General features: G+C 24.0%; 6 protein-coding genes across 9 annotated transcripts; 3 read left to right on the top strand and 3 right to left on the bottom strand.

Annotated features, from left to right (window-relative positions):
• The first annotated feature begins 1,064 nt into the window (after positions 1 to 1,064).
• LOC122718438 (exosome RNA helicase MTR4) lies at positions 1,065 to 5,068 on the top strand. Its single transcript, XM_043943471.1, has 10 exons — positions 1,065 to 1,225; positions 1,332 to 1,433; positions 1,523 to 1,765; positions 1,850 to 2,057; positions 2,130 to 2,396; positions 2,480 to 3,308; positions 3,428 to 3,600; positions 3,678 to 4,109; positions 4,208 to 4,745; positions 4,857 to 5,068. Exons 1-10 carry the CDS (start codon positions 1,068 to 1,070, stop codon positions 5,012 to 5,014), a joined length of 3,108 nt encoding a protein of 1,035 aa, XP_043799406.1. The 5' UTR covers positions 1,065 to 1,067; the 3' UTR covers positions 5,015 to 5,068.
• A 9-nt stretch (positions 5,069 to 5,077) lies between these two features.
• On the bottom strand, positions 5,078 to 9,065 carry LOC122718439 (FAS-associated factor 1). Of its 2 annotated transcripts, none has more exons than XM_043943473.1 (12): positions 8,803 to 9,065; positions 8,271 to 8,339; positions 7,912 to 8,191; positions 7,589 to 7,766; positions 7,224 to 7,500; positions 7,062 to 7,164; positions 6,820 to 6,965; positions 6,599 to 6,753; positions 6,308 to 6,503; positions 6,115 to 6,218; positions 5,669 to 5,994; positions 5,078 to 5,499 (listed from the first exon to the last, which is right to left on the bottom strand). In XM_043943473.1, the coding sequence occupies exons 1-11, from the start codon at positions 8,839 to 8,841 to the stop codon at positions 5,670 to 5,672; spliced, it is 1,872 nt and encodes a 623-aa protein (XP_043799408.1). In that variant the 5' UTR covers positions 8,842 to 9,065; the 3' UTR covers positions 5,078 to 5,499; position 5,669. The 2 variants fall into 2 exon arrangements, with proteins under 2 accessions (XP_043799408.1, XP_043799407.1); XM_043943472.1 differs by having other exon boundaries at positions 5,081 to 5,499; positions 5,682 to 5,994; positions 8,803 to 9,063.
• Positions 9,066 to 9,624: 559 nt separating this feature from the next.
• LOC122718411 (NEDD8-conjugating enzyme Ubc12) lies at positions 9,625 to 11,519 on the top strand. Its single transcript, XM_043943425.1, has 4 exons — positions 9,625 to 9,842; positions 10,542 to 10,636; positions 10,701 to 10,907; positions 11,055 to 11,519. Exons 1-4 carry the CDS (start codon positions 9,740 to 9,742, stop codon positions 11,193 to 11,195), a joined length of 546 nt encoding a protein of 181 aa, XP_043799360.1. The 5' UTR covers positions 9,625 to 9,739; the 3' UTR covers positions 11,196 to 11,519.
• Positions 11,520 to 12,290: 771 nt separating this feature from the next.
• On the bottom strand, positions 12,291 to 18,650 carry LOC122718451 (importin-7). 3 transcript variants are annotated; one of them, XR_006347384.1, is made up of 20 exons: positions 18,481 to 18,650; positions 17,648 to 17,726; positions 17,428 to 17,578; positions 17,179 to 17,337; positions 16,925 to 17,081; positions 16,474 to 16,838; positions 16,178 to 16,323; positions 15,930 to 16,093; positions 15,741 to 15,860; positions 15,316 to 15,642; positions 15,035 to 15,221; positions 14,681 to 14,904; positions 14,514 to 14,606; positions 14,205 to 14,431; positions 13,880 to 14,085; positions 13,520 to 13,792; positions 13,281 to 13,424; positions 13,042 to 13,138; positions 12,771 to 12,875; positions 12,291 to 12,663 (listed from the first exon to the last, which is right to left on the bottom strand). XR_006347384.1 is itself a non-coding variant. In XM_043943491.1 (19 exons), the coding sequence occupies exons 1-18, from the start codon at positions 18,562 to 18,564 to the stop codon at positions 13,071 to 13,073; spliced, it is 3,174 nt and encodes a 1,057-aa protein (XP_043799426.1). In that variant the 5' UTR covers positions 18,565 to 18,650; the 3' UTR covers positions 12,291 to 12,663; positions 13,042 to 13,070. The 3 variants fall into 3 exon arrangements, 1 of the variants encoding a protein (XP_043799426.1); XR_006347383.1 differs by having other exon boundaries at positions 12,771 to 13,138; XM_043943491.1 differs by lacking the exon at positions 12,771 to 12,875.
• Positions 18,651 to 18,862: 212 nt separating this feature from the next.
• On the top strand, positions 18,863 to 20,370 carry LOC122718415 (F-box only protein 28). Its single transcript, XM_043943433.1, has 3 exons — positions 18,863 to 19,077; positions 19,167 to 19,415; positions 19,478 to 20,370. The coding sequence occupies exons 1-3, from the start codon at positions 18,991 to 18,993 to the stop codon at positions 20,237 to 20,239; spliced, it is 1,098 nt and encodes a 365-aa protein (XP_043799368.1). The 5' UTR covers positions 18,863 to 18,990; the 3' UTR covers positions 20,240 to 20,370.
• Positions 20,371 to 21,254: 884 nt separating this feature from the next.
• LOC122718448 (cilia- and flagella-associated protein 91-like) lies at positions 21,255 to 24,157 on the bottom strand. Its single transcript, XM_043943486.1, has 8 exons — positions 24,105 to 24,157; positions 23,487 to 23,770; positions 23,209 to 23,417; positions 22,783 to 23,131; positions 22,246 to 22,580; positions 21,918 to 22,139; positions 21,534 to 21,829; positions 21,255 to 21,438 (listed from the first exon to the last, which is right to left on the bottom strand). Coding segments are annotated over exons 1-8 (1,881 nt in total). The 5' UTR covers positions 24,107 to 24,157.
• Between the last annotated feature and the right edge of the window lie 185 nt (positions 24,158 to 24,342).

Below are 24,342 nucleotides of genomic sequence, written 5' to 3'. Positions count from 1 at the left end.
TTACTTCATATATAAATGATTTTTAAATATTTGAAAAACTTATAATTTTTAAACATTTAAAAAAAAATTAAATTTAATTAATTAAATTAAAAATATAATCTAGAATAATTATACTAATTTATAAATTAATATCGCATTATGATCAATTCGAGATGAGCATTTATTTTAAAATAAATTACAAATAAAAGTTTGATAAAGTGAAAAACAAATTAAAAATAATATGCATAATAATATTTTTTTTGATTTCTAATTAAGTTTCTTTTTATTTAATATAAATAGTTTTTTATAATTAAAAAAATATACACAATAGCGTGAAACTATCATTTCAATTATCTATCTCAATAATTTATATAAATATATAAATAAACATATAAATAATTATAATTTGTATAAATAATTTATACAAATATTTGTTCTATTTTTTATTTGCAATTTTTGTTAAAATTTTAATTTCAATTTCAATTATTATTAATATGGATAATATTGAGAATGAAACTAAAATGATAAGGAAATCCTAATAAACAAAAAATAGAACAAAAAATGTATTAAATATTATATCTATTATTCTATATCTTATCTGAGATTCAATCAAATGATATGTAGAGTTAACAAGATATAAATGTTCAAAATAGAAATAAGTAAGCAATGTATACTGAAAAATTCTTTAGTCAAATTTTATTAAATAAAATTATATCATTTTTTTATATAACAATAAAAAATTAATAATCATAATCAATTGATATATACCTGCATTTTTATGGTAAATTTTGTCATGTACAAAAAAATAAAATATTTATTTGTCTATATTGATACAAAACAATTATACAATGTATCAAAAAAAAGAAACGAATATCCATTTTTATATGTATTTGAATTCATGATTTTGAAGTATATATTTGTATATTTGAAATAAGAAAATTAATAAAATTATATAAAATTAATGTAAAAAGATGATATAAAATTTAAAATTAGTCGATGATCGATTTGTCATTCGATATAATTATATAATCGATAGTTGATATAAAATATCGATAAATATAAACAATCTTGATTTGTCCCAAGAATCGATGAAAATTGTACATACTTCGCGTAAATTTATATTTATAATGGCTAATTTTACTGAAGATTTATTTGATGTTTTTGAAGAAGCAGAAGATATAGTAGAAGTGATTCCAACTCCAATGAAACCAAGAAATGAAGATTTAAATACATCGTTTAATGAAAAGTAAGTATAAACTATTCCATAACCTCTCTATTATATTGATATTTTAAATATAATATAAGAAATATTTTTAATTAAAAGAAATAATACATAAAAAATAATAACACAGGAAAACTAATTTAGAAAGTGGCACTAAACGAGAATTTGAAAATGATTCTGATGAATTAGTTTCTAAAAAATTGCGATCCGATTCTGTATTGGAAGATTTAAAGTAAGTCTTTTTATAAAATTTTTTGTAAAATTTCATTTAAACTATTTGATAACTATTTTTGAATATATATATTTTTAAAATTTGTATAGTATAGAAGAATTAGCACCACGTATTAAAATACATACAATAGAAACAATTGAGTCATGTACACATGAAGTTGCAGTTCCTCCAGATTACGAATATGTACCATTAGAGAGTAAACAAAGCAAACCAGCAAAAGAATACAAATTTGTATTAGATCCTTTCCAAAAAGAAGCAATCTTATGTATTGAAAATAATCAATCTGTTTTAGTTTCTGCACATACATCAGCTGGTAAAACTGTTGTTGCAGAGTATGTATTTGAAATTTGAATAAGTTTTAGATTAGATTAATATTTATTATTATAATCATATAGATAATTTTCAAAACTTTACAGATATGCAATAGCATGTTCATTAAGAGATAAGCAAAGAGTAATTTATACAACACCTATAAAGGCATTAAGTAATCAAAAGTATAGAGAATTTTTTGAAGAATTTAAAGATGTAGGTTTAGTAACTGGAGATGTAACAATTAATCCAACAGCAAGTGTACTTATTATGACTACTGAAATCTTAAGAAATATGCTTTATCGTGGATCTGAGGTTTTTAAAAATTTTATTATATTATATTGTATATAAATGATAATAACTTAAATAATATATGTAACATTTAAGGTAATGCGTGAAGTTGGATGGGTAATTTTTGATGAAATTCATTATATGCGTGATAAAGAAAGGGGAGTTGTATGGGAAGAAACATTAATATTATTACCAGACAATGTGCACTATGTATTTCTTTCTGCTACTATACCTAATGCTAGACAATTTGTAGAATGGGTTGCACATTTACATAAGCAACCATGTCATGTTGTTTATACAGATTACAGACCAACTCCTTTACAACATTATATATTTCCTGTTGGTGGAGATGGTATTCATTTGGTTTGTAAAAACTATAATAAATAAATTATTTGTTATAAAATGAAGATTTCATTTAAATAATATATATTTATATTTATATGTAGGTTGTGGATGAAATGGGACAATTTAAAGAAGAGAATTTTAACAGAGCAATGGCTTGTTTGCAACATAGTGATGCAGCTAAAGGGGATAGTAAAGGTCGCAAAGGTGGTATTCGTCCATCAAATGCTGGACAAACAAATATCTTTAAAATGGTTAAAATGATTATGGAAAGAAATTTTGCACCTGTAATTATATTTAGCTTTTCCAAAAAAGATTGTGAAATATATGCCATGCAAATGGCTAAATTAGATTTGAATACATTAGAAGAAAAAAAGTTGGTAGATGAAGTATTTAATAATGCTATGGATGTTCTTAATGAAGAAGATCGACGTTTACCACAAGTTGAAAATGTATTACCACTTTTAAGACGAGGAATAGGTATTCATCATGGTGGACTTTTACCTATTCTGAAAGAAACTGTAGAAATATTATTTGGTGAAGGATTAATAAAAGCATTATTTGCAACAGAAACTTTTGCTATGGGATTAAATATGCCGGCACGAACAGTTTTATTTACAGCATCACGAAAATTTGATGGTAAAGACTTTCGTTGGATTACATCTGGAGAATATATACAAATGTCTGGTCGAGCAGGCAGAAGAGGTTTAGATGAAAAGGGAATAGTAATATTAATGATAGATGAACAAGTTAGTCCAGTTGTTGGTAAAGCAATTGTACAAGGAAAACCAGATCCTATTAATTCAGCCTTTCATTTAACTTATAATATGGTTTTAAATCTTTTGAGAGTTGAAGAAATTAATCCTGAATATATGCTTGAGAGAAGTTTTTATCAATTTCAAAATCAAGCCTCTATTCCAGATCTATACAATAGTAAGTAAATCTATTTATTTCTAAATTTTAAATCAAAATAAAATATTTTTACATTTTTATGTAAAAATATCTTTATATATTCATATATATATATTTATATTTTACACATATCATTGTAGAAGTAAAGGATTTGCAAGGTGCATATAATGCAGTAACTATTGATAAGTATAATCACATATCTTCCTACCATGATATACGTGAGCAACTTGAACATCTTAGCACTGAATTTAGATGTTTTTTAACAAAACCAGAATATTTACTTCCATTTTTACAACCTGGAAGATTAGTAAAAGTAAATATTTATGTATAACATTTATATTAGAAATATTTTAATAAAATTATTTTTTTTAATTATATTGGCAATTGTAGGTAAAAAATGAAAATGAAATGTTTGATTGGGGTATAATTGTAAATTTCAAAAAGAAAAATCCTAAAAATCCAATAAGAGAAAATACTGTTATCATTATTGATATACTACTTCACATTTCTAAAAACTCTAGTGAAGGATGTCCTGTACCTTGTCGAGAAGGAGAAGAAGGTGACATGGAAGTAGTTCCTGTTATACATACATTAATTTCTCAAATTAGTTCACTTAGATTATATTATCCAAAAGATTTAAGACCATCTGATAATAGAAAAAGCGTATTAAAAACAATACAAGAAGTAAAAAAAAGATTTCCAGATGGGCCACCATTGTTAAATCCTATTACAGATATGCATATTGAAGACGATGCTTTCAAAGATATTGTTAAAAAAATTGAAGTATTAGAAGAAAAATTATATGCTCATCCTTTACATAAGGTGATAATATTATCTTCTCACATATTTTTTTAATTTGTAATATTTTTTAATATTTTATAATATTTTTAAAACAAATATTTTATTATTTTTTATCTTAGGATCCTAATGTAAATATTCTATATGAACAATTTTTACATAAAGAAGATTTAGGTAATCAGTTAAAACAAGCTAAATTAGAATTAAAACAAGCTAAATCAATACTTCAAATGGATGAATTAAAATGTAGAAAACGAGTATTGCGAAGAATGGCCTATTGTACAGCATCAGATGTTATAGAATTAAAAGGCAGAGTGGCTTGTGAACTTAATGGAGCTGACGAATTATTAATGACAGAAATGATTTTTAATGGTTTATTTAATTCATTAAGTGTACCACAAATGGTTGCATTAATTAGTTGTTTTGTTTGCGACGATAAATCAAATGAAATGCCTAAGAGTACTGAAGAATTAAGTGGTCCACTTAGACAAATGCAAGATTTAGCTCGAAGAATAGCAAAAGTATCTACAGAAGCTAATCTAGAATTAGATGAAGATACATATGTAGAACGATTTAAGCCATATTTAATGGATGTTGTATATGCTTGGTGTAAAGGAGCTACTTTTTTACAAATTTGTAAAATGACAGATATATTTGAAGGTATATTTCAAAATTTTTACATTTTTTTTTTTTTTTTTTTTTTTTTTACTAAATTATCAAATATCTTTATATTTATTTTTTTGAAAATATTATAATTTCAATTAATTCTAGGTTCTATTATAAGATGTATGCGTCGTTTAGAAGAAGTTCTTAGACAATTATGTCAAGCAGCCAAAAATATTGGAAATACGGACTTAGAAAATAAATTTAGTGAAGCAATTAAACTTATAAAACGTGACATTGTCTTTGCTGCATCTTTGTATTTGTAATAAAAATTCTTTAAAAAATTTAATATTATTCAAAATATATTTTTTTATTACAAATTCCATTTATATTTATTACAAATTGAACTCCTTTAATATATTTTTAAATATTTCTTGCAATCATGGTAACGACAAACAAAAGGCTACTTTTGTTTGAGGTTTTTTGAAATGTAATTTATTTTTAGGAATTTAAAATATACAATGCACATGCATGGAAAGGACTTTTTATAATATAAGACTACATTTGTCGTACGAATGAATAGTACGAAAAGATACAGCATAAAAATGTAGTTGCACAATAAACTGAACTCATACTAACTGATAACTATTCAAAACTTGTTAAATAAATAACACTTTCAGAATATTGCAATGCTTAAATTCTACATTTTAATTTAATTACAACAAATTACTTATCGTTCTTCTAAAATTACTGTTTCTTGAGGACAGAATTTTAAATCCATAAGAGTGAGTTTTGAATCCATAGATGTTAACTGAAACAAATACAGAAATTAAATTTAAATAAATTTAAAAAATTAATTCTATTAAATATTGTGAAATTTATTCAAAAATTGCATATATGTATGTGTGTGCATACATATACATTGATTTAACTTAATAAAAGAGAAAGCACATTTATGTAATAAGAACTTAAGTGCTTACATCATCTACTTACATCCCTTCGAGGCCAACTACACAGAACTTTGTATTCTTCTGTTGGATAACCTTCCACAATGAGAAAGTTAAGAAGTGTTTGTAGAGGTGTATCAGATTGAAATCTGCGCTCTAGAAATTTTCCAGCTGGAAGCCGCACTCGTACTTTTAACACTCCATCACCAGTTCCTTGTTGTGGTTCAGGTGGTAAACTCGATTCTACTGCCTGTCTATGAGCTTCTTTTCTTGCTTCTTCAGCCAACCTTTCGTTTTCTGCTTGTTCTTTTCGTTGCTTTTCTAATTCTTCTTGTATTTGTTTTGCTTCTTCTTTCGCTCTAAAAAAAATATACATATATAACACATACACACTATTTATTTATTTATTCTTTTATATTAAAATACTATACAATATAATTTCGAAACATTTTATTAATTAATAATTATTTTTAATATACCTATCTGCAGCTAAACTTTCCTGATATGCTCTATCTTGTTCTTGTTTTACTCTTTCTCTAGCTTGTCTTTCTTCTTCAACACCAATATCGGTACGTCTTTGTTCCTATTTTTCAGAAATGGAAATTTAATGATAAATATCATATTAATATCGTATATTAATTATCTAAAGCCATATATTAAATATTTATTTACCTGAAATACTTCGACAACATGAATTAAATTAGTTAATAATTCATTTACTCCCACATTGGCATGTATTACTGTAAACATTTCTGTAATGGATCTAGCTCTCATTATAATTACAAGAGCAGGTAAAGTATCAATATCTATATTTTCCATAGCTAATGTTGCAAATGATCCTAATGTTTGCTTTACAGATGAAAGAAATCTAAAATATTCAATTCAAATAAAATATTTTATAAAAAAAGATTTCATATTATAAAAAAATATTTTTTACAATTAAATATATATATATATATATACTTTTGTTTATTAGATTCAAATGTAATATCCCAACCCCATACTATGAAATTTGCAGATAAAACTTGGAGTACAGCTTCACAACTTAATAATTGTGTGCAGCATACATTTGCTAATACACTATTATCATGATGCAAATATACAGCTAATAATTTTCTCTGTAACATCATAAATTTACAATTTTATATAAGGTAAACAATGTTTTTTAAATAATAATTACTAACCTCTTTTGCTGGCTTTAAACATGATTCTTTAACTGCATCTTTAAATGTACCAGTAAAAAATTCTGGATGTGCTGGTCCATATCGTTTTTCAAATTCTTCTGCAAAATGCATTGTACCTATTGTTTCATCTGCTACATTTTCTGGCACTGTAAATGATAAGTTATTGGATTAATATAATAAAAAAAATTAATATTAAAAAATTGAAATTTAAAATACTTATTAAGTAAATTTAATTTACTTACTAAGACGTTGAGTTTTTGTAGATCTGACATTATCTACAAAAATATCATCTTCTATATCATCTTCATCTATAGAACTATCACTTTCAATTAAATCTATGACATCCTAAAAATAACAAAGTATTATTTTAATGCTATGTATATTTATAACATAATTATTAATACCTTTTTTTCTTCTTTCATGGGAAGTTCATTTACAGATAAATCATGTTCTGGATAAGAAATTCCACTTTGGGCTAACATAACATTATCATTTTTTACTGAATTTGGCCAGCCTTTCCATTGTTGATTTCGAACTGGAACAGCTGTTAATGAATAAATACCAGATTTTACATCCAAAACTGTATTTGTTCCAGGAAATTTCAAATTATATGTTTCCTTGTTTATTTCATCTCTTATGTTTAAAGTATATGTTTGAGTCATTCGTTTTGATAAACTCACACTATAAAAATAGTAAAAAATTAATTAATGAAATATTTAATAAATTTATATAAATATAAATATATATAATTTTTAAAAAATTTACTTACATATCAGTTGTTAAATCAACATCTTCTGTTATAGGAGACATGTATAAGGTATTTTCTTTTGGTAAATCTAATGATTGTAATGATCTATAATCTGATTTTGGTTCTTTTTTCCATCCATAAAGACGCTGTTGGCAAGGTGGGACATTTGTTTGTACCCATATAAGTTGTTTGAGATCCTCTGTAAATATTATAATAATATATATTTATTATAATTATAATAATAAATATCTTTATATTTTATTTTATATCAGTTATTTTATATCATCTTTGATCTAACAATAAATAAATGTAACAAATAAAAAAAATTATTTAATAAAACTTACTTAAAGATGAAAATTCTGATAAATTTATTTCATATTCATTATTAAGATGATTAACATGGAATGTAAGTGTCCTTTCTCTTTCACAAGTTTTAGATTTACTTGTTCCTGGTTTTGAATTTTCTGTTACTTCCATTATGGAATTATTTTTAGAATCACAATTAGTTTGAGATGAAAATGAATGTGATTGTGGCATTCTTTCAATTTCTTCTATCATTTCTATATCTGGACTTATTTCAGAAGGTAATTGTGTACTACGAAGCATAGCTTGATTTACTGCTGCCTATAATATAATATAACATTATTTAAATTATTTATTTCTACATATAAAAAACAAAATGAATTTACATAGAAAAATTTACCAATAAATCCCAATTTGATTCTTCTAAATATTTAATGGCATCACCAACATCATCAATTCCTGTACATGCCTAAAAAGCAACTTATATTTATTTATTCTAAACTAGTAACTAATTAATATAAATATTAATATAAAATTAATTTTTAAATAATATATTATAATATTTTATTTTAATATCATAAATTAATAAATAATAAAATTCTTTTTTAAAATTCCTTTTTATACTTTTAATTTTATAGTCTTTGTTTTATAATCCATAAATACAATAAAGACAAAAGAAGACAACACACCAAAAAGAGTTCAAAAATATAAAGTACCAAATACCATCAGAGAATATTATTTAAATGATTTTTATATTTATATATTTTTAAATATTGTTAAAATTTTGACAAATTGAAAATGAAACAAACGAAAATATTGTTTTATGTTTATACATTTTTTCTACTACTGTCAATGTCATTAATACATACATCATAACCTAAAATCTATGTTCTATTTAAAATTAACAAATAATTAAACATCCAATAAATTACCTGAAAGTTAGCTAAAATTTCATCCCGGACTCCAGCCATTGTGTCGTCGTTTACTGTCAAACTAGAGAAAATATATAGATCGCGAAAATCTATCTCGTTACTTTTTGATCGTTACAAGCAACATGCACAACTAATGTAAGCCATTGACGTTTATATCTCACACTAATTCAAAACGAACATTGAACCATCTAGTGTTTATATATTTTTCCTTACAATAGTAAATAATTATTTGTACATCCAACGACAGATATTTTCACAACTCGAATAAATATTTCCAATATATATGAGAAATTACGATTGGTAGAATCCTAAATCATTATAAATGGTTACCAATCATATTTAAATGATAAAAAGTACATGCAAAATATCATTTATATTTACAATAATGTAACTTAAACATTTCACATTCCGTATTTTTTTTATATATAACAAATTTTATTTATTATATATTTGTATGAAGTAATAATAATAATGACTGAAGTTTTATAATTGAGAATATATACTATATATGTATAATTCAGAAGTTCTATAATTCATTTAAACTTCATTTTATATTTTTATAAATTATAAAATAATGAATTAAATATAGATAAAATTAAGGATTAATATTTTATATCTTGTATTATTATAGCTAAATAATCAAACATATTATTATAAAAAAAAATTATTCTATTGAAAAGAATTAATTATTCAATCTTAAATTAAAACATATATACATAAATGAAATACAGGCTTTAATATGTAGTATGAAAAATGGGACTTTAATACCGTGATCGTAACAGAAACGAATTCTATTCCGTCCACGTGAAACCAGTCGTAAATTCACAGTAGTTGTTTCCATTGTCAAAAAGTTTTGTTGCGTGCATCGTAGCTGCGCGCGTGGCCGTTCGAGGAAGAAGACTTTTGTGCCTTCCACGCCTGGCACCGCCACTCTATCATGATCAAATTATTTTCATTAAAACAGGCGAAAAAGGATGGCGAGTCACCGAAAGCTGGCACCCAAAAAAAAGCATCTGCAGCGCAACTGAGAATCACAAAAGGTTTATTGACGGATACTTATAGTCTTCTTTTCAATTTCTGTTTTATTTGTTATTACAAACTTCATTTAATATATGAAAAATATAGATTAATTAGAAAGAAATTTATTTAAAATTTTATAAAGTTTTGATCTTATAATTAGTTATATATAGTTTTGTATAGCTATTAATGTTTGTTCATTTTTATTAATACTCATTATATACTTTATATTTAGATTTTTTGTATTTTATATTTATATATATATATATATTTTTCATTATCTGTTTGAATATATATACAATTTAATTTATTTTCATATTTTTAAAAATATATTGATATGTAAGTATTTTATTAAATTCTTTATAAAATACTTAAAATTAAAAAAATTATAAATTCCAATAAATATCATAAATATTTAAAAAATAAATTAAAAATAATAAATTAAAATAAAATGAAATAAATTTTAAGATAGTAATAAATATATATTTGTATTTTTCCATTAAAACAGATAGCTTATTAAAAAATAATTATTAACATGACTTTAGAAACATTTTTAATAAATATAAATAAATAAATTATATTTTTTATGATTAATATTAATATTCATTTAATTTTAAGAATATTTCATTATTTTAATTTTATTTTAATTGAAGTAATCTTTAATAATTTGATATAAATTTTTCATTCTTTAACATATTTTAAGAAATTCTTATTTTATATAGATATAAATGAACTCAATCTTCCAAAAACATGTGGGACAGAGTTTCCTGATCCAGATGATCTTCTTAGCTTTAAGCTAATTATTTGTCCAGATGAGGTAAGATTTCTTTTTCATTTCTTTTTTATGTATATAATTTGATAATTATTTTTTAATTTTTTAGGGATTTTATAGAGGTGGTAGATTTGTTTTCAGTTTCAAAGTTGGACCAAATTATCCACATGAACCACCTAAAGTAAAATGTGAAACACAAGTTTATCATCCTAATATTGATTTAGATGGCAATGTGTGTTTGAATATTTTAAGAGAAGATTGGAAACCAGTCCTTACAATTAATTCTATTGTTTATGGATTACAATATCTTTTCTTGGTATTTAATATAATATATAATAATGACATTTTTTATAATGAAATAAAAAATTTATATTATATTTTACTTATATTATATGTATTATATCTATAATATTTTTGAATATATTTAAACAAAAAAATATCTATAAAAATATTATTTATTTAGGAACCAAATCCAGAAGATCCATTGAATAAAGATGCTGCAGAAGTCCTTCAAAATAATAGGAGAGCATTTGAGCAAAATGTAGCAAAAGCAATGAGAGGTGGCTATGTCGGCGCGTTTTATTTCGAACGGTGTCTCAAGTGACATTAACATTCACTTTATCCGAGGACACAATGAGGAAAGAGGTCGAGAGTAGAACTTCTTCGTGCTCTAAATGTGTTCCTCTCGTCCATTTGTTTAAACGGGCCTCTCTGCGTCTTTACGAGTGCTTCGAACCTTTGGTCAATAAACCATTGGTAAAAATGCCACCGATGCGCTATTTTTTCGGAGTTGTGGGATACTTACTTTTCCTTTCTTTTTTTTCTCTTTCTCAAATATAATAAAGAAATGAAATTGCATTTACGTTTGCAAGTTTTTTATTTAATTAATAATTTATTGGCAAATATAAATAAAATATAAAACGTTAAAAGTTTTTAAGAGAAATCTATAAATGATTATAAATTTTTACTACTTTATTAAATATTTTTCTTACAAGTTTAAAAAACAAAAATGTATAATTAAAATTGTCGCAATTTTGTAAAAATATACTATTAATATATAATTTTCCAATTTTGATTAAAAATTTCATTATAAGTATGTACTTATAACTGAATTATTCTAATCTTATCTAACAAAAATGTATATATGATATGTGTATATGAAACTGCAAACGTATCTATAATTTCAACATGCAGCTCCTCATATAAGTATATCTCAGCCCTGAGAGTTATTTCGCAGGATATGAATTATTTTCCATAAACGGATATATGTATATATATCCTGCCAAAATCTTCATTTGAAAACACATAACTTAACTTATGTATCGATCGAAAGTGGAATATAAGGCTGTTAATGAGAAAATTTTGCATTTCAATTGCATTTAAATCATTGTTAATTATCCTATTCCTAATGACATAATTTAATCTAACCAAATACATTATTATGCAAAGCTATTATTAAATTTTACTTTATTCCTTCAAACAAATGAATAATAAAGTAGTTAATGGTGCATTATACAATTTTTACAAAATAAGGCTTAGCTTCTAATTATTTAAATTAGAAACTTATTAAGTCACAAATTTTGTACATGATTTTTACTTAGAAGCATAATGTAATGACATAATTCTATATCAATTTAATCTTCTTTTGAAAATTTTATTACAATTTGTAATGAAATTAAGGCTGGAAAAGTTTGAATTCTTCATTTTTAATTAGCATTAATTTATTATATTTTAGTACAGTGTTTAGGAAACTTACAAACTAGAGAAGCGTCCTAGCCTCGATCCAATTTGCTCCGATTAAGGTCCCATCCGCGTCGAACGTGTTGAAGGCACTTTTTCGAGCGCTTCAAAAGCGATCGAACTATTTTCTTTTTCATTTCCTTTCCTTTTTCAAACATACAGATACACACACACATATTTATTTTATTCTTTCATACTTTCATTTTCACACATATCTTTTTCCTTCTCATACAAAAAAAAAAGATTCGATCGCGTTGAACGATGGATTGGCGTGAACTCGGCGAAGAAGCACGACGATTTGGAAATCAAGATCAGAACATATTCCCTGGAATCTGGAAATCGAAATAAACAATGAACAAAAATATTTTTTATTTAAAAAAATACAAATTACTATTCTTGTTTATTTTAGATGCATTTTTCTACAATGAAAATTAATTACGTTTTATTATTATGTTATGAGAAGAAGTGTGCTTCTCCGCAGATTCCATCGTGGAATGGATTTCCAAACGCTCGAAAGGATGCTACCATTGTTGTATGTACCGAGCTATAGTCATGATAAGTTAGAGAACGTGGAGAAACAAACAAAAATGGACACTTTTTTAATGTTTAATTTAACTCGCGTATAATGCGTATCAGTTTTAACGCAGTGGGAACATATATTGCATTGTTAAGGATGTTTGACTTGGATGCTTCGCAATTTATTTACTTACTTAAGCTAAAAATATAAACGATTGGGAGTCTATCGGCTCAAAAGCGTTCCACCAAAATTGAACGACGTAGGTACAGTCTGTGAATGAAAAGCGTAACCTGAAATAATAATATAAATATATATTATTTTAGTATAATAGAATATTCATAAAAACAAATTTTGTATTATTCATATTATTATAATAAATCATATTAATAATATTAATATAAAAAAAAGGTAATAATTAATAAAAAGTCTTACCGCCACTCTGTTCAATTCTTTTACTTTCAAGAGCTGCTTTACGCTGATCTGCTAACAAGATAATTTCCTGTAATGCCTTTTGTTGTTCTGCAGTTAAGTGACCAGTTAATGCTCTATACCAAACTGTGTCTGTTCTTTCAATATCTAAAAGAAGGAAAGAAAAAAGAAGAAAAATTATACTAATTTTTTATATAATTTGACATAATTTGATTTTGAATTAAGAACATAGAATTACTCACTTTGCATTACTTCTTTAAAAACAACATATTCATCTTGATTCATGTCATCTGAATCTAAAGGCGTAGCATAACATTCTAGTGGAGTTTCCTCATTGGCATCATATTCTGAATCATCTCCATCATCATCTGATCTATGATCACCATGCCCATCTTGGATTGATGTCGATACATTAAAACCATGTTGTGTAGATGATCTAGTCACTTTTTCTTGTAGTTTTTCTAAATATTCTTGACTAGCATCGTCAATTTCATCTTCATCAGATGATAAAACTTCTATATAAATATAATGAAATTATTACTATTTTTTTAAAAATGTGATAAAAATGACAAATGCATAGAAATATACATGAAAATTAATACCTTCGTCAATATCGCTATCATCTTCCTCATTCTCTTCGTCATCAGTATCAGATGCTTTAGCTGCATAGGCTCTTTTTAATCCATCAAAAAGTAAAATCAGAGATGGGATGATTTGTTGAGCACATTCATTCACTGCTGGTGGTCTTGCAGGACCCATACTAATTAATGTACACAACCCAAGAACACACAGTTTTCTATCATGTAACCTAAATAACATAAATTAATATAAATAAATTAATAAATATTTACAAAGATGCATTATTTAATTGCATTTGTATTTAATTATAAAAAAATTTGCAATCATTATTATAAAAAATAAATTCACCCTAAGAAACAATCTGTATCATGTATCCATTGTTTAATAAAATGTGAAGCAATTGGTTCTGTTGATTGTCTAAAATTTCCTTGTAATCTATCCATTGTTTCAAGACAGAGTGCTGGATTATAATAAAGAGCTGCAATTACTACTTGCAAACACATTGTTCTTAATTCAGATGTTTTAACTTCACGCATTAAACGTTCTAGTACTAATTGCACAAATGAAGGTATACACTAAAAAAAAATTTTTTTTATGTATAATTTTCTAATACTTACTTATTAAAAGAAATATATTATACATTATATTTAATTTTACCTGATCAATATGACCTTTACATTGTAAAATTATAACTTCCAATAATTTAGCAGCATGACATTCTGGATCTTCTCCAGCATCTCCTGTTAATACCTAATACATAAAAAATAAAAAAAAATTGTCATAAAATATTTTCTTTATTTTTATAAAAAAAATAATCAACGTACAGCTTTGCACATATTGAACATAGCTAATATGTGATTTTCATTGGATAAAAATGCAGGACTATCAACTGTAATATAATTATGAAGAGCAGGCATCATATCAGTAAAGTATTCAAAGCCATCTTTCTGGAATAATTGATACATTAATTCTAAAACTTTCCACATATCTCCAGAAATTGTCTTTCCCGTAAGATCATAAACTAATGAAAGAGCTTCTTCATAAAATTCTAAAATACAAAAGCATATTATTGTCAATATTGTCAATATAATAATATTTATAAATAATATACATTTATAATTTAATATAATATATATTTAGAATATTTTTACTTCCATTAATATTATTACTTGACTTACCCATGACACTTTCTCCAAAAATATGGGCAACAACTTGAAGCACTGTCGGTTGCAATCGTGCCATAATTTGTGGTTGATTTTCCATTACACTCAATAATGTTTCTATTGTATTTAATAATCCCATGGCAGTAATAGCTTTTTCATCACTGCCTTCATCTGTTTCAAGTACTTGACTAAAAGTTGCAGCCTAACAATATATATAATATTTTTTTAGTATCTCATTTTAATTTAAAAAATTAAATATAATATAATTAATTAAAAAAATAAAAAATAATACTTACAAGATGTTGACAAATTTCAACTGCAATTGGCATAAGTTGTTCTGAATAGGTATAAACAATCTTTTGAATAACAGTTGTTAAATCATCATTTTCTGTTTCTCGCACGATAGCTAATAATTCGAGAGTTATAGGCTTAATTAAAGGTTCTACATATTTTTGTGCTTTTTCTTGAGCAGAAAGAAGCATCTGCAAAGCAATAGCAGCTTCTACCTTAACTGGTAGATCTTGGTCCGTTAGAAGAGCATTTGTCGTTAATCGAACTGCTTCAACTAATATTTGTTCTTGTTTAAACTTTATTTCCGAGAAATAGTGTAATACCCAACATGCCTGAAATATAATAATTGTAAAATAATAATTGTGAAAAAATAATTATAAATCAAATATTCAATTATACTTTAATAAACAAACAGATATGCATTACTTACTCTTGCACGCATATGTCCATGAGGACTATTAAATTCAGGAAAAACGTATTGTAATAACATTTTATCCATTTGTTCCTTATAAACTTTTTTCTTTAATAGTACATCAGCTAAACTTCCAACCTAAAAAAAACTGATTTTTAGAATATAACTTTATTATTTTATAAGATATCTTTTTATAAAGATAAATACCATATGCAATGCACCATCTTTTTGTCTAGGATCTGCATTTGGACTGGTTAGAACTTCCATACAGAATTGCATAGTTTCCTGAAGCATATCCTTACGTTTCTTACACGCAGAATATAATAAAGTCTGTGCAGCAGTTACTGGAGATACAAAATCTTCAAATATGTCTAAAAAATAATAAATTATTAATTTATTAAAATAATATATAAAATAATATAGAAAATATAATTTATTTTTGAATGACATCTTACCAAATTTCACTCTAATATATTCATATGGATTGTTATTCCAAAGTTCTTCATCTGCAGCGGAATATGAGAGTATTGGAAAAAGTACATCGCGAATTATTTCAAACATATGTGGTTTTAAAAATTTCCACGAATAAGCGTGACTTACTCTGTAATTGAAATAGTATATAATATAAAATTAAATAATATAAAATTATATTAATTTCAAAATAATAAATTAAATAAATTTAAATAATATTTTAATTAAAATTGATTAAATTGTAATTTGAATATTAAAATCATTTTTTTTTATTACTTACCCTTGATTAATATAATTAATTGATTGTTGAATTACTCTAGGTGATACATATATCTTTCTTCGATACTGATCTAAAATTTTTAAAAGGACTTCAAGTATTCCACCACTGAAAGTTCTCAAGTACCATCTAGAAAACTCCTTGTATTCTTGAGTCACATTTCCAGGACTTCCATATCTTTCAAACATTCTGCGTAAAATATGAAGAGCCCACTTCTTACATTTCCACCATGGTAATTCTGCTCGTTCATCATCATCCAAGTCTGGATTATTAGTTTCAGGTGGAACTGGTCTATCAGCTACTTGTCGTACTACATCCATCCATTGTGAAAAAACTTCTTTTGAAATCAAATCTAAGGGAAGTGTATACTGGGGAAAAAATGATAAATTATAACAAAAATTAAAAAAACGATTTCATATTTTATTATAAAAAAATATATTTAAAATGTCTTTACCTGTGTAAGAGCAAAAAATATTTTTAATATCTGCTTTTGTAGCAATACTGATTGTTCTGAAGAATCTGGTAAAAGCCGTAATATCAACTGATAAATCATAGGAAACAAAAGATTCATTGCTTCATTTAATGGTCCTCTTTCTTCTGCCTTTTTATATCTAAAAAAAAAAATTAATAAATGTTTGTAATATTTATTATTTAATATTTTGAAAAATAAACATATTATTATTATATAATATAATAAAAGTATCATACTCAAAATTTTTAACAAGTTGATGAAGTGCAAGAAGAACACCTGGCCAGCAAGAAGCATCTGAATTTTGTAAATATATTGTGATTTTGTCTACTATTTGTGTCCATCTCCCAGGAAAATCATGTTTTACTATATTATTAACACAAACAGCCAATTGTACTCTAAATCAATAAAAAAATAATTTTATTATTTATAGAAATATTGTATTATCTAATTTACAATTAAAAATGTGTTTAAAAAAAAAAACTTACCTAATAAGTTCTGGTGCATGTACAAGAGCATCAACAATTGCATCACGAATCATTGCACGATCTTGTTCATGAATAGTAAACTTAACTGACCCATTTTCATTTTCTCTGTCTGCCCAATTTGTTGTAATTAAATTCTTCAAGTATATAACACCTAAATTTATATTAAATTATCATTAATCAATTTTTATATTTTGTTAAAGTAATTATTTTTATTAATTACCAGCTTGTCGTACAGACATTTCTTCAGCAGTCATTAGTACTTGAAGCAATGTTGGTGCAAAACCAATAATTTTGTGAATCTGAAAATATTATTTACATTATAAATTTAACCATTTTTTTATATTTATTATTATTAAATTATAATATAAATATTATATATAAATTTTTATAATTTTATATATAAATATATATTTTTATTAATTTATTTTTAATAATTTTTATTAATCTAATAGCAATAAGTAATAAGCTAAATAATAAATTGGAATTATATTGATTATATAAAAAAAAAATGTTTTTTCATTATAATAAATATTTTAAATATGAACACTAAAAACTTTGAAATTTGAAAATCTATTAATATTATTAGCAGAAAAGAAAGAAATTTTACAAAAAAACAGAACTAATATAATTATAAATTTGGTTAAAGGTATAGTTAATAAAAGAATTCAAAATGTTAGTTTTAATAAAGATGAAAAAATTTATTTCTACGAATTTTTTTTTAAAGAAATATATGAATATAAATATATATATATATATATATACGTATTATATATATATATATACATATCTATTATATATATATATACATATTAAAATATGCATGTACATGTATATACATATATATTACGTGTATATATATATATATATATATGTATATGATAAGTATATATATATACATATATATACTTATTTATTTATGTAGGTATAAATAGATGAATAATAATAAAAAAATATATAAAAGATGAATAATAATGAAGGAAAATGATATCGATGAAGCACATGTTTCTGTTGGAGTATCGGTCATTTAAGCACGTTTTCAATCAGTTGACCGACCTGATTTAGCTGCTCTTCAGCTTGCTTTTGTTGCTCTGGGTCGATCGTGGCTCGTAATAATTCTGTTACTTTTCGTACATCCATCTTGTATTTGGTTTCCTGGTAAACGATGGTATCCAAATTTTTAACTCTTTGTCACGAATTCGACCCGGCGCATTCACCTCACTACTCCCTCGTCACGTGACACAACAATATGGCAGCCAAAACTGATGTGAGTTACATCCGGCCATTAAATGCATAAAAATTAGAGAGGAAACTAGCAAGTTTATTATATCATAGGAATATAGATAGTAAACTACATTGTAAACAGATACATATGCAATAGCTATATTTGTTTATAGGTCATCGGTCGGTCAAAACATTATAATCGTAATTATATGCACTCTAGTTGCAACTGCACCATTTTTATTCTATTGCATTAACTAGAAAAGAAATATAATTTAGTATTATTTTAAAAATTTTATTCAAGTGAAAGTATTAAGAATTTAATTACAAAATAAAAACAGTGATATGTTGCAACTAATAAATCTTCCAGATATTGTTTTAGAGACAATTTTGTCTAACCTTACATACGATGAAATTTCTCGATATAGAATTGTAAGATTATTTTTTTTTTTTTATATTTACTAATTAATTGTTTAAAATCATATACATTAACATTTAGAAAAATAATTGTATCTTAACAGGTTTGTAAACAATTTGATCGAATATGTAAAAAATTATTAAACCGAGGTTTTAATTTAATGGAAAAATATCACGCACAATGTTTGCGTGCAGTAAAAAGTCAATTACCACGAAGGGAATCGGAAAGAAGAAGTCATCCTTTAGCACGTCATTGTGATATATTAACAGCAATTGAAACAAGAATATCTATGTTATCTATGACTTTTATAAAATATGTGGATCTTAATTTATGCTGTTTTATTCCTGGAAAGGTAAAATATCAATAGTTTTATAATTATTTTGATGTTTAAATTAATATATATTTATATATCAGGTAATTGATGAAATTTTTCGAGTCCTTCGTTTGATTCGAGATTCTAAAACTCCACCTAGAGCTCATGAAATACTTCAAGAATTAAGAGATATTAGTAGCATGGCTATGGAACATTTTGATGAAAAAATTTTACCAGATTTGAGACATAGTATTTGTACTTCAGTTGTTAGTAATGTAGGTCCTTATGAATTGCCAAGTGGAAGTTTAATGATTTCTCATCATACTACAAATTCAAATAATGCAACACTGCCACATAATTTTAGTTCAGAAAAATTGAATCAAACTTTTAAAAAAATTTATTGTCGTACTAAAATGAATAAATTATCTGTTCTATCTATGAAAGGTCAAATTAGTAGAATGAAACTTCGAATAAAAAGACAAAGTTTTCAAATGAGATTGCAAACTTTAAAATTGCAAGAACAAGCAAAAAAAATACATGATCAAGATACACAATTAGCAGAAATGAGAAAACATCTTGAAGAATGGGAACAAAAAATGGTTGATTTAACAGCTGAACTAAGTCGTGCTAGAGAAGAAACTCAAAAACCTGATTCTATAGAAACTTGTAAAAGAAAACATATAGATATGATTAATCAAAGAGAAACTGATTCATTACAAACAAAAGAACTACAAGCAAAAAAACGTAAATTAATAGTAGAAAGAATATCATCCAATGATGCAAAAGATGTCAAATTTAAAAAATTTATGACTGATCTTCTTGCAGGTAATACTATAGAAGCATATCCCTCAACTTCACATTAACTTACTATATGTACATATTGGAGTTGTATATCAAAGCAAAATTATTCTATGTGTATTTTGCATTTTTTGTGTTACAACTGAATAAATTTAAATGTTTAAGCTTTTTATATATTAAAATCAAATTTTATATGAAGTTGCTTTTATAATATAATTTGAAATTATTTGAAAATATAGTAACAAAATAAATATTTTATTTTATATTGTGTTTAATAAATAAATAAAAGTTATATCTTTTTAATTAAAACAAAAACTGAGTTATGAATTCAAACACATGAAAGGCAAAATATATTGTTTTTTTTTTCATTTTAGTGCAAGATTTTATTGAAAAATACATGGATAAATGTAAAGAAGTGTATATTAAATTATTGTATAAATTTAAAAAGCAATCAATAAATATATTAAAAGATATAATTGTATACAGCAATATATGAATTATATATTATTTTATATATATCATTAAGAAATATAACATATAAAGTATATTATTATAAACTAAAATGTTAGATCTCATTTAATATTTAATTTGCTCTTATATTATATTTATAATAATTTTCCTATTTTCAGAAATGATGTTATTTAATATTGGTAAAAAATTATATAAGATTTTATGTAAAATTAATGACAATAAATTATTAACAAAAATTAATAACATACATAATTATACTTGCCTGTTTTAACAATAAATTTTTTTACAAAATATAGATTTTAGTATAATGTTCACTTTTATATTATTTCATATCTCATCTTATTTCATCATCTCTTTCTTTCNATATATATATATATATATATACACTTCTACATAATTGAATTATATTACATAATATTTCACAATTATATCAATATTTTTCAGAAAATTTACATGTATCTATTTTAATTTGACAATAATAAAACAATATAATATATTAAATAATAAAAATCATAAATTTTTTAAGACAGCAATATTTGTAATTTTTTCAATGTTTTACAATTAAATATTTTTTCCTTTTTTTTATATTATTTTTTATTTTTTTTCCAATTAATTTTTATCTTCAACAGATGATAAGTTCAATATTTTATTATAGATTACAGCATGAGCATTTTGCAAATAAACTTGTTGCTTTTCTCTTATATTTTTTCGTAAAGTAGTTTTTTCTATTTCTGGTAATACAAAATTGTAAATCATATTAGCTATCATTTCTTCTTCTGCTAATTTTGTTTCACTAAAATATAAAAGATTATAAAATATTAAGATTATAAACTATAAAAAAAAATATGTTGGAAAGAATTATAGAAAATTAATTTATTCTCATCATACTTGTCACGTGCAACTTTTGATACATTGTCTATTGTATCACACAATTCTGAAATATATGCTTTAGTTGCTTCATCGGATACCCATTCAATACCTTCTTTTATTATATCTTCTAAATAAGTTTCTACAGAATCTTGATTAATTTTTATAATTTGTTTAAATATTTCGTCAAATTCTCTGCGACGATTATATTCTAACTGACGTTTTCCAGCTTCTGCTGCTTCTCTGAGAGCTCTTTTTCTTTCGGCTAATAATGCAAAAGCATGTATTTGACGTTCATCTTCTAATCTTATTAATTCCTTTAAAACAAAAATGAAAAATATTACAAAAATTATATTTAATTACAACTTTAACAATAGCAAATCAATTTAATGAAATGAATTATACTTTAGTAAGAAAATCTAGCATTCCTGATAAAGTCATTCCTTCTAAAGAATTTAAGATTTCACATAAACGATCATCTTGCAAAGATTTTTCGTTTTGTAATTCTTGTAATTCTAATGTATGCTGTTTTTCTTTTTGATTTTGTTTTTTACTATATTCTTCTAATCCATAAGACGATTGTAATTCTTCAATTAATTCTCTACATCTATTGCGACCTTCAAACATCTAAAAAAAATAAAATAAAATTATTTAAATTTGAATTAATTAAAATAAATAAAAAAATAAACAAACAAAAAAATAAATATGTATATATATTCCATTTAGTTATTACCATGCATTGAATAGCTCTTCCTCTAACTATTTTTTGAATAAGTGTAGACAATTGATGCAGACGTATATTTGTTATATCTTCTATAGTTGTTTTATATGGTGTAGGAGGTAAAGATGGCATTTTATACTTGCGCTTTAATAATACTGGTGCATCTATTGTCACATATATAGTACTTAATCTTATTGCTTTTAAGTCAGAATGTAACTGAATTAATTTTTCTTTTGTCCATCTTGTTGCTCTAATACATAGATCATCTGATTTAGGTTTAGCTTCTACTACACTTAGTTGTTCATATGTTGGAAGCCATTTTGGTAAAGTATTTATTTCAGTTACATCTAAAATAAACATATTTTGAATAATAATAGAAAATACAACATAAAAATACTATTTAATTAGTATTTAAATACTATTTAATTATTTATATTATTATATAAATAATACATATATTACATGATATAATTATTTATAATTACTTATATCATTATATATATATATATTATATATATTATTATATAATATTAATATATTTATATTTACTTTCAATAAAACTTTCTCCTAATAATTCTTTTTCTATTATTTCATGTCTTCTTTGAGGATGTTCGCCATAACGCATTTGTGGTGCATATAATTCAGAAGATGGATTTGCATGTTCTTTAATAATATCACGTTTGAATGGTTGTGATTTTTCTTGATGTCTTTTATATAATTTTCTTAATTCTCTTCTAAGCTTATGTTTAATTGAATTTACTTCTTTATCTCTACGCAGAGATAAAAGATTTGTCAATCTATCTAAACGATCTTGAATTTTTTTTTGTTTTGCATATTCATATGATTTAGATATTTCATTCATTAATTCAAGTCTGTAATCCATTATTGCTTGAATTTCCTAAAATTTTATTATAAAATATCTTATTTTTAAGATAAATTTAAGTAGTATAAATACTTTTATAGTAAAATATTTACCGATTCTCTAAATGCCCATTCATCTACTTCTAATGCATTTATTATAGCTGTTCTTTTTTTTATATTAGCCTGTGTATCCATAGGAGGCAAAATTGCTTCCCATGCTCTTTTTTTTCTTATTCTATTAATAATTTCTAATTCATGATTTCCAATTTGTAATCCATGATTCCAAGTTAAATGTACTATTGATAATACTTCAGGATTATGTCCTAAAAAGATATTGATTAATAATTAATTAATCAATAGAAGATATAAAATATATTTATATTATATCATACCTAATTTAATTCTGTATGATGGTTCCCAAGGAATAGTTTGTGCTTCACTATCTCGATAATCTGTTTGTGTTCCTACATTTTTAAAAGCTTCTGACTTAGATGAAAAAGTGTAACATTGTTTTTGTGCATTTATTAATATATCATTTAGAATATCATGATTAAATCGTATAGGAATGTTTATATTTTGTGTTTTTGATACTAAAAATGGTACAACAGGTCGACGAAAACATTTGAAACTATTACAATATCCAATTTTATTTGATTTATGATGTCCAGCCATTATCCTATAAATATATTAGGTATATATAAAAGCATATGAATTTCTAATCATTTCTCAAATATATGATATATAAGAAAAAGAAATTAAAAAATTATAAGATTAGTTAATTATATTCTAAATTACTATTTATCATATTAACTTGCTTAAATTCTGCAATCCAATTTTCTTTTTTTACACTGTTACAATATTGTTCCTTCAAATTATATTTTAAATGTCTTTCTTTAGTTTTACATATAAATACATTTTTTTGACATATATTCTACAAATTTATAGTAATAAGAAATTATACAAGAATTATTTGATGTAAAAGATAGAAATGATATTACATAATAACTTACATCTACACAAGTTTTTTGTATATCAGACATTTGAAATTTTTGTTTATCATTATATGCAGGATATAAAGATTCTGTATACATGTAAATATATGAAAAAATCACCATTATGTAATTAATAATAAATATATTATAAACTATAACTTACGATTTAATATTTGTTTCTCAGACATGTTGTTTAAAATTAAATAATTTTATTTTATATATAAATTATTTTGATATTTTAATTTTAATTAATTAA

Source organism: Apis laboriosa, unplaced genomic scaffold (genome assembly GCF_014066325.1).
Source record: "Apis laboriosa isolate Shangri-la unplaced genomic scaffold, ASM1406632v1 scaffold63_cov154, whole genome shotgun sequence".
Classification (NCBI taxonomy): domain Eukaryota; kingdom Metazoa; phylum Arthropoda; class Insecta; order Hymenoptera; family Apidae; genus Apis; species Apis laboriosa.
This window is presented reverse-complemented; position numbering and strand designations above follow the sequence as displayed.

What these genes read in the sequence shown, in the direction of transcription:
- LOC122718438 (XM_043943471.1), top strand. Translation starts at nt 1,068, where the DNA reads ATGAAAATTGTACATACTTCGCGTAAATTTATATTTATAATGGCTAAT. An exon ending in TCTGTATTGGAAGATTTAAA is followed by an intron (nt 1,434 to 1,522) that starts GTAAGTCTTTTT and finishes AAATTTGTATAG; the next exon opens with TATAGAAGAATTAGCACCAC. An exon ending in AATGACAGATATATTTGAAG is followed by an intron (nt 4,746 to 4,856) that starts GTATATTTCAAA and finishes AATTAATTCTAG; the next exon opens with GTTCTATTATAAGATGTATG.
- LOC122718439 (XM_043943472.1), bottom strand. Translation starts at nt 8,841, where the DNA reads ATGGCTGGAGTCCGGGATGAAATTTTAGCTAACTTTCAG. An exon ending in ATGTTGTCGAAGTATTTCAG is followed by an intron (nt 6,219 to 6,307) that starts GTAAATAAATAT and finishes TCTGAAAAATAG; the next exon opens with GAACAAAGACGTACCGATAT. An exon ending in GTAGTTGGCCTCGAAGGGAT is followed by an intron (nt 5,500 to 5,681) that starts GTAAGTAGATGA and finishes TATTTGTTTCAG; the next exon opens with TTAACATCTATGGATTCAAA.
- LOC122718411 (XM_043943425.1), top strand. Translation starts at nt 9,740, where the DNA reads ATGATCAAATTATTTTCATTAAAACAGGCGAAAAAGGATGGCGAGTCA. An exon ending in TAATTATTTGTCCAGATGAG is followed by an intron (nt 10,637 to 10,700) that starts GTAAGATTTCTT and finishes TTAATTTTTTAG; the next exon opens with GGATTTTATAGAGGTGGTAG. An exon ending in GATTACAATATCTTTTCTTG is followed by an intron (nt 10,908 to 11,054) that starts GTATTTAATATA and finishes TTATTTATTTAG; the next exon opens with GAACCAAATCCAGAAGATCC.
- LOC122718451 (XM_043943491.1), bottom strand. Translation starts at nt 18,564, where the DNA reads ATGGATGTACGAAAAGTAACAGAATTATTACGAGCCACGATCGACCCA. An exon ending in ATTAATTATATTAATCAAGG is followed by an intron (nt 16,324 to 16,473) that starts GTAAGTAATAAA and finishes TTTCAATTACAG; the next exon opens with AGTAAGTCACGCTTATTCGT. An exon ending in AAGAATTGAACAGAGTGGCG is followed by an intron (nt 13,139 to 13,280) that starts GTAAGACTTTTT and finishes TTATTATTTCAG; the next exon opens with GTTACGCTTTTCATTCACAG.
- LOC122718415 (XM_043943433.1), top strand. Translation starts at nt 18,991, where the DNA reads ATGTTGCAACTAATAAATCTTCCAGATATTGTTTTAGAGACAATTTTG. An exon ending in AAATTTCTCGATATAGAATT is followed by an intron (nt 19,078 to 19,166) that starts GTAAGATTATTT and finishes GTATCTTAACAG; the next exon opens with GTTTGTAAACAATTTGATCG. An exon ending in GCTGTTTTATTCCTGGAAAG is followed by an intron (nt 19,416 to 19,477) that starts GTAAAATATCAA and finishes TTTATATATCAG; the next exon opens with GTAATTGATGAAATTTTTCG.
- LOC122718448 (XM_043943486.1), bottom strand. An exon ending in GAAGAGCTATTCAATGCATG is followed by an intron (nt 22,140 to 22,245) that starts GTAATAACTAAA and finishes TATTTTTTTTAG; the next exon opens with ATGTTTGAAGGTCGCAATAG. An exon ending in TCAAAAGTTGCACGTGACAA is followed by an intron (nt 21,439 to 21,533) that starts GTATGATGAGAA and finishes TTTATATTTTAG; the next exon opens with TGAAACAAAATTAGCAGAAG.